The sequence below is a fragment of the Galeopterus variegatus genome, unplaced genomic scaffold (genome assembly GCF_000696425.1).
Source record: "Galeopterus variegatus unplaced genomic scaffold, G_variegatus-3.0.2 Scaffold2437, whole genome shotgun sequence".
NCBI classification, from domain to species: domain Eukaryota; kingdom Metazoa; phylum Chordata; class Mammalia; order Dermoptera; family Cynocephalidae; genus Galeopterus; species Galeopterus variegatus.
The window spans coordinates 287,844-297,007 of NW_007728548.1; the positions used below are offsets into that span (position 1 = coordinate 287,844).

Sequence of the window (9,164 nt, forward strand, 5' to 3'; positions counted from 1 at the left end):
CAGTGTTGCCCCATACCGGACCGGGGACCATCAACGGGATTGCAACCCTCAGTGTTGCTCCCGCGCCTCGCTCAGCCAGTGAGCGGGAACCGGTCTGTATGTGGGATCCGAATCCTCAGGCGGGAGCGCCGCCGCGCTTCCCAAGCAGTGCACTATCCAGTGTGCCACCGGGCCGGCCCTTGTTTCTGTTCTTAATGGAAAGGCTTTCAGCTTTTCCCCATTCAGGATGATATTAGCAGTGGGTTTGTCCTATATGGCTTTGTTGTGTTGAAATATTTTCCTTCTAGACCTAATGTGATGAGAGTGTTTATCATGAAGGGATGTTAAATTTTGTCAAATACTTTTTCTGTGTCTATTGAGATAATCTTGTGGTTTTTGTCCTTGATTTTGTTGATGTGGTGTATCACATTTATTGAATTGTGTATTTTGAACCATCCTTGCATCTCTGGTATGAATCCCACTTGATCATAGTGTATAATTTTTTGATGTGTTGTTTTATTCTGTTTGTTAATATTTTGTTGAGGATTTTTGCAGTTATGTTCATTGGATACATTGGCCTGTAGTTTTGTTTTCTTGTTGTATTTTTGTCTGCCTTTGGTATCAGGGTGATGCTGGCCTCATTGAATGAGTTTGGGAGAATAGTCTCTGTTTCAAATTTTTAGAATAGTTTGAAGATAATTGGTATTAATTTCTCTTTAAAGGTTTGGTAAAATTCACCAGTAAAGCCATGTGGTCCTGAGCTTTTCTTTGTTGGGAGACTGCTGATTACTACTTCAGTCCCATTGCTTGTTATGGTCTGTTCAGGTTTGGTGTTTCTTCTTGGTTCAGTCTTGGTAGTTTATATATGTCCAGAAATTTATACATTTCCTCCAGGCTTTCAAATATGTGGTATATAGTTGTTTATAATAGTCTCTAATAATTCTATGTATTTTTATATTTATTTGATATTGGTTGTAATGTAATGTCACTTTTTGTATTTCTAATTTTTGTTATTTTGACTTTCTCTGTTCTTTTTTTAGTTAGTCTAATTACTAGTTTGTCTATTTTGTTTATCTTCTCAGAAAACCAACTTTTTATTTCATTGTTCTTTTGTATTGTTTTGGGGGCCCTGATTTCATTTAGTTCCCCTCTGATCTTCTTTCCTTTTTCTACATTTGTGATTGGATTGTTATTGTCTTCCAATCTTTAAGGTATAACATTAGGTTGTTTATTTGAAACTTTTCTATTCTTTTAAGCATTGACTGCAATAAAGTTCCCTCTTAGTACTGTTTTTGCAATATACCACTGGTTTTGGTATGATGTATCTTTATTTTCATAGTTTCCAGGAAATTTTTTGATTTCCTGTTTCTTCTTCAGTCCGTAAGTTGATCAGGAGCGTGTTGTTAATTTCCATGTATATGTATAATTTCCAGAGTTTCACTTGTTATTAATTTGTAGTTTTAATTCACTGTGGTACTTGAAATGATTTCAGTTTTTTTAATTCGTTGAAACTTGATTTGTGACCTAACATGTGGTCTATGTTGGAGAATGTTCCATGTGCTAATGAGAAGAATGTGTATTCTGTAGTTGCTGGGTGAAATGTTCTGTAGATATCTTCCAGGTCTAAAGTATAGTTTAAATTCTGTGTTTCTCTGTTGATTTGTTGCCTAGATGATCAGTCTAATGTTGAGAGAGAGGTGTTCAGGTCCTCAACTATTATTGTAGTTATACCTGTCTCTTTTTTTTAGGTCCAGTAGTGTTTGCTTTATATATCTGGGTGTGCTAGTGTTGGGTGCATGTATATTTATGATTATTATGTCTTCTTGCTGGATAAATTTCTTTACCATTATATAATATCCTTGTCTCTCTTCAGGGTTTTTGGTTTAAAGTCTATTTTATCTGATATAAGAATAGCTACTCTAGTTCATTTTTGGTGTTCCATTTGCAAAGTATATCTTTTTCCATCCATTCACCAGTAGTTTATGTGTGTATTTACAGTTGAGGTGAGTCTCTTGAAGATAGTATATAATTGGATCTAGCTATTTAATCCTATCACTTTTTCTGTGTCTTTTGAGTGGGGAATTTCATCTCTTTACATTTATGTTTGTTATTGAAAGGTATTGTCTTACTCCTGACATTTTATCAATTTTCATTTGAATGTTTTAAATATCTTTTGTTCCTTTCTCCCTTTTTTGTTGTTTGTCTTTGGTGCTTGTTGGTTTTTTGAGGTTGTAAGATATTGTTTCTTTCTCTTTCTCATTTGCATTTTTGTTCCACCTGTGAGTTTTGTTCTTTCTTGTGTATTCATGGTAATAATTATAATTTTGCAGATTCTAGATGCAGGACTCCCTTGATAATTTCATTCAGAGCTCTTCATGTGGTAGTGAACCCCCACAGTTTTTGTTTGTTTGGGAAATGCACTATTGCTCCTTCATTTCTGAAGGACAGCCTCGGTGGGTATAGTATTCTTGACTGACAGTTCTTTTGTTTTATTACTTTGAATATATCATCTCATTCTTTTCTGGCTTGTAGAATTTCTGTTTAGAAATCTCCTGTTAGTCTGATGGGAATTCCTTTAAAGGTGACTTTATACACGCTTAATATAATAGCATTTAAAATATATCTGTTCTTATGCCTTGGAAGAGTAGAACAAAAAGCTTCTTTTGTCTTATGGTAATTTTATAAGCTTTTTTATTTGAACCAAGGAGTGGATATATTAATTACTTGTGATGAATGAGCATTTTGTCACTTGGAGTGTCTTGCTCAGTGAACACCTTTGGTTAAGCAAGAATCAATTGTCCTGTAGAAGTTTGACAGGAAGAATGTCTCAAGACCCATATAACTATTTATTCTAAGAATGTACATATTAGATATGGTATGGTAAAGTTAATATGACCACAAGAGGAAACAAGAAGAAGGCTTGGAAAGAAGTATTACACTCCCAAGTCCCAGAGAGGTTCTGTGCCTGTCATGCACAGCCGCAGGGAAAAGACCAGGTTTTGATTGATCAGATGGTAGCAGACAGATGTGAGGGAAAGTGCAGGCCAGAGCCTTCATTGGTCTTTTTGTAGGAAAGGCAAGGCAGGGCAGAGTAAACAATGTAGGATTGGCTAGTTTGAGCAATTCCAGTGGACTTTGGTCTACAAGGGTGTTCTCTAATTCCATGATTCCTGGCCTGGAATGATTTAGGGCAGAGGAAAGATTGGCTTGGTATGTGAGAGTTAGATAAGGAGGTGGCTGGGTGTTTAGACATGGGATTGGTTGGTTTGCATGTGAAAAACATGCTCCAAGACCAGCCCTTTGCTATCTCTAAGAATTAGGTAGCCATGATTTAGGGCAGAGGAAAGATTGGCTTGGTATGTGAGAGTTAGATAAGGAGGTGGCTGGGGGTTTAGACATGGAATTGGTTGGTTTGCATGTGAAAAACATGCTCCAAGACCAGCCCTTTGCTATCTCTAAGAATTAGGTAGCTCTCACGACTTAATTACTTACCAAGAGGCCCTACTTCTTAACACCTTCACCTTGGGGTTTAAGTTCCAACATAGGAATTTTTAAGTGATGTATATTAAAACCACAGCAAGTGATAAGGAGATAGGCCAATTAGATTCTTTGCTTTCCTTCTATACAATACCATAGGTATTCAAAACACTACAATTCCCTGCTCTGATAGCCTCAAGTCTACTTTCAGAATCTTCATGGATTTTGCTGGAATCTATCCTCCAGTGGATGTACTGTGCCACTGGTGTACTCAACCTAGGTTGAATGGAGGGCCAGAGTCAGCAACTTTTTGTGTCATGGAAGGGGCACAGCTTGTGCATTAGTGCTGCGTTGCTCAGATAAGTACTGTGTGAATCCCACTCATGGTAAGGGATATAGCTATGGTCAGGGAAGGCAATAGAAATGTGATTTACTAAGGTTTGGGTAAGGCTCTCTATTGACCACCATAGCTTGCATGAAATTCTGAGGAGTCCAAGTATTTTAAATATGAACTTGGCCTTCCAGGTTGTTATGAACATATCTCTGCACAGTAGGTAAATGGAACATATTTAAAGTTGATCTTATTTAAAGAATGATTTATTATTTTTAAATATTTAGACATATAGTATGTGAGCCCCCATACTTCATGTTTGCCATGGGCCTGTGATTTTTAGAGGCCCTATTTATTTTAATACTTGAAAATTATAACTAACAGTTTATATAATTATATGAATACAAATATAATTATGTATAAATGTATTATTTACAAAGGACACATTTTGAATAAAATATGATGTAATTTATGCATCTTCTGATGTTAATATTTTATAGTAAATTTTATAGCCTTTTAGATCTTAGACCAATCTTGAATTTATAATTTTTTCTTAGCTAATTAGAATCAAATTTAATAATCTAATTTAAATTACTTTCTATATTCATGGATAAGATGAAATTTAGCAATTGGTCTCTTTTGACTTTTTCGTATCTGAGTCTAAGTCCAATTTTTTTTTTTAATTAAAGAGAGAAGAAACACTGGGCTAACCAGCTAGCTCTGCTGGTTAGAGTGTGGTGCTATAACACCAAGGTTCAGATCCCCATACTGGCCAGTCACAAAAACAAAAAGAGAGACATAAGAATACTATTGTTCATCAAACATCACACATTTAATGTGGAAATGTTACGCACCATCTTTGAGAAGAATCACAAGTCTAATTAGCTGTGTATATTTTGGTACTTTCTTTTTCCTTGGTTCATATCAGTCCTGATTTGGTGAATGCATATTATATCCTTCTCACTCCTGACCCATCTCTCCATCTGAATGTCTCCCCACCCCGAGCCAACAACAACATCTTTCTAAGTAAATAAATGTAATAATTTTAGAATTTTTTTCTAGCGAGACAATTTTTCACATTTTAGTTAATCTCATGTTTTAAGAGGGTTGGTTGTTTAAGCATGGTTAATACTTCCTACTAATATAAAAAGATACAGTCTGAAGGTGTTAAACTATTGTTATTGAAACAGAATTTAATGGGAGTATAGCTCTATCCTCCTATATGGGAAAGTAAAGGGTGTAGTATAGACAATAATAATTATATACATTCCTTGAGAAACAAAATTAATTCTTATTAGAAACTTGTCCAAAATAAGAATAATCACTGGATGAATATTTTAGAGGCTCTCTTATGGATAAAATGCTTAGAATTTTGAATATTAGTTTTGACAGTTCTCAGATTTTATTATTTTCATCTTAGCTCACGGTTATACTCTGAATGGCTAGTTTGCAGTTTAAATGAGCTGTGATAGCACCAGTTTGCCTTCAAATTTAATTGTAGGAGTAAAATAAGACCTGTGATAGGCTAGGATGAAAGTCATTTCATTGGTAATTTCATGTGAGTCTCCATGAGATTATCGGTTCACCCCTAATAAATAATGGGCATGTTTTGCAAAATTATATCCATAGTTCCAAAGGAACTTACAGGTTTTTTTATGGAAAATACCCTCTAAATTTCAAGCAAGCAATTTACAAATGAAATTTGAAATAATGGGCATGTTTTGCAAAATTATATCCATAGTTCCAAAGGAACTTACAGGTTTTTTTCTGGAAAATACCCTCTAAATTTCAAGCAAGCAATTTACAAATGAAATTTGTAGATACAAACTGTTTTTAAGTTTGCTTGATAGATAAGATAAATTATTTGTAGAAATTTACAGTAGGTAATTGAAAGTACTTACTCTCATAACAGTCTTAATAACCAAAGGAAGTAACCATTCTATTAAAAACTATATGAATTGAAATTCAACTAGCCTTGACTGAGTGACTCTCTACAGCCAATTAGAAAGAGAAACTGCAAACAGAATGTGTAAAATAATTTTATTATAAATCATTGAAATATGGTATCAAGAAATATAACACTTATTCACTATAACAAACCATTTATCATTTCTAGTATACTCTAATAGAAATGATAAACTATGATGTTTTCCCAAAAAGGCTATAAAGTTACCAGAATGTTATTTTCATTTATTGAAAATTCTCAGTTATAACTATATAAACAAAATACAACTACAATCTAACTTGACATTATAGAATTATACAATATTAGATATTACAGTATATTGCATTATAGTATTATGTAATGTTAGATATGTCAGTATAAATACCAACAATACCAATTTCAAGGTACTCAAAGATTTTTATTAAATTTCTAAAAAATAAAAATAAACAAGGTCTTTCTGTGCAATTAAATGGCAGAATCCTTGTATGTAAACTAGCAGTAGTGAAAATAATTTAGTGATCTAGCTCAGAGTAAAAAGCCAAAGGGCTTAAAATGCATGTAATATGACTTTTTGGTTAGCCCTTTCTGACTCTCTGTCCTTATTACCTAGTATGCTTCCAGTGCCCACTCATGCTGTTTCTACAATATACCCATGCACTCCTGCCTCAGGGTATTTGCACTTAGCCTTTTTCTCTCCATAAGTTTCACTATCTCACCTCTAAGACATTGCTTAAATGTCACTACCTCAGTAAGGCCTTTGCTGTCCATCCTACTTAAAATTGTAACCCTCCTCTTTTCCATCTCTCTGCCTCCCCCCCCATTGGACTTTCTATCATATTATTCAATTTATTCATTTATACTTTTTATTATCTCTGCTCACTCTAAGGTATGCTCCATAAAGGAAGGGAGTTTTTGTTGAGCTAGTTAACTGCTATATTCCCAGTGTCCAGAATAGTGCCTGATAAATATTTCTTGAATAAATCGAAGGCCTTATCTATGTCTATTTTCTATCAAAATAGCCAGGTAAATATTTAATTGAACACTGGCAAACATACCTCAATCTGTGGCAAATTGGATATGAGGACAGATGGGAAAACCAGAGTGCATTTGTCATAGTTTTAGTAGTAGTGATCAGGTAATGGATGCTATTTTACTTGAACACTGGCAAACATACCTCAATCTGTGGCAAATTGGATATGAGGACAGATGGGAAAACAAGAGTGCATTTGTCATAGTTTTAGTAGTAGTGATCAGGTAATGGATGCTATTTTAAATTTGTATAGTGTGCCAGAAACTGTTTTAAGTGCTTTACAGATATTTAACTAACTTTTGCTTTAAACATCCCTATGAAACAGGTACTATTATCAGCTATATTTTACAGTTGAGGAAGCTAGAGTTTAAGTAAAGTTGCCCTTGGTCATGTAATTAATGTGTAGGAAGACAAGAGTGATACCAGAACAGTTGATTCGAGAGCCTGTACTCTTAACCAAAGGCTCATGGTTAAAGTGTTGCTGTATTGGTGCTTTGAATAGCTTTATTTCATCATTTTTATCCATTTTTCTTTCAGTGAAACAAAAGATTTAGAAGTAGTCATTTCTGTTTAAACATTGTGGTTTTATAATCATTTAATTGTTCTTTTTTTTCTTTTCTCAGTGGGATGCCATCACTGAAATGGATGAACACAATAGGCCCATTCACACATACCAGGTATGTAATGTAATGGAACCAAACCAAAACAACTGGCTTCGTACAAACTGGATCTCCCGTGATGCAGCTCAGAAAATTTATGTGGAAATGAAGTTCACACTGAGGGATTGTAACAGCATCCCATGGGTCTTGGGGACTTGCAAAGAAACATTTAATCTCTATTATATGGAATCAGATGAGTCCCATGGAATTAAATTCAAGCCAAGCCAGTATACAAAGATCGACACAATTGCTGCTGATGAGAGTTTTACCCAGATGGATTTGGGTGACCGCATCCTCAAACTCAACACTGAAATTCGTGAGGTGGGGCCTATAGAAAGGAAAGGATTTTATCTGGCCTTTCAAGACATTGGGGCATGCATTGCTCTGGTCTCAGTTCGTGTTTTCTACAAAAAGTGCCCCTTCACTGTTCGTAACTTGGCCATGTTCCCTGATACGATCCCAAGGGTTGATTCTTCCTCTTTGGTTGAAGTACGAGGCTCCTGTGTGAAGAGTGCTGAAGAGCGGGACACTCCTAAACTATATTGTGGAGCTGATGGAGATTGGCTGGTTCCTCTTGGAAGGTGTATCTGCAGTACAGGATATGAAGAAATTGAGGGTTCTTGCCATGGTAAGGAAGAAACATTTAAATAATTTATCTGGCATTTAAATGATGGTTGTAAAAAGTAAATATGTTGTACATTTATTTTCAAATAGTTTTTTAAATGCTGTTCCTTACAATTAATTGTGGAAGAAATGGACTCATATTAACTATAAGGGCATTTCTGAAGTTTTTTGTTCCTGAGAAAGCTGCTTGAAAATGTACCACATTGTTTTTAGTAAAGTAGTTAAGCAATATAAATTGCAGTATTCTGCTAATTTTTATAAAGGAAAGCAACATCAACAGCAGCAACAAAAGGCAACGAGGATTCAAAATGGGAATTTGCCTGATGTTCCACATTTTGGTAGTTTATAGAGACTGTGAGATTTAAAAAGAGTTTGAAAATAATCCTTTCTTCCATATTGAATTGTAGTAATTGAAGAGTACTTAGATTATATTTAAATAGATAAGGAATTCATATATTATTTTATTTAAATAAATGAGGATTTCATATATTATTTTATTATTTTATTTCAAAACATATAGGCTAGTTCATATACTTTTATGCATTTGTGGTTGACCTTATCACAGTTCAATTTATTCTTTGCTACTGTGAAGTCCAATTTTCCACCATATAACACATTAGCGTCTTTATTTTAATAGCAGTTATTTGTGCAAGATCTAATTATCAGGAAATATTAACACCACACAGTGCTAGTAAAATTTAGAACTATACCTTTCACATTGTTATGACAGTGAAATATCTATAATTTTCAAGATGAAGCACTTTTCTCTTTTTATTTGATTCATTTTATGAGGGCTTATTAATCTAATAAATATATAGATTAAAAAATTTTTAAATCCTCCTAATAAAGACCATCTATTCAATTGTATTGGAATTTAGGACTCATAATCAAAACAAATATAGAAATAAAAGCATTTCTTGGTAGATAGTAACATATTCCCAATGATAAGTTATTTATAAGGTTTTTTTATAGCACCATATTATATTTATTGACTTATTTGTTGATGCTACATTTATACCCAGTAAAAAGGATGAATGAATAAATAAGAAAAAAACATACCTGTATGCATATAAGGGTCATGGATAATATATGTGAATTTTTAAAGGTTCTATCTATTTA

At 33.9% G+C, this 9,164-nt stretch overlaps 1 protein-coding gene across 1 annotated transcript in view; it reads left to right on the forward strand.

Moving 5' to 3' along the window:
* Positions 1-8,049, forward strand: part of LOC103597842 (ephrin type-A receptor 6) — a gene marked incomplete at its 3' end in the record, with an annotated part of 160,094 nt that extends 152,045 nt beyond the window's left edge. The window contains exon 3 of the mRNA XM_008581696.1: positions 7,386-8,049. Within this exon, the coding sequence (XP_008579918.1) occupies positions 7,386-8,049 (664 nt within the window). The remainder of the gene's footprint in view (positions 1-7,385) is intronic.
* Positions 8,050-9,164: the final 1,115 nt, after the last annotated feature.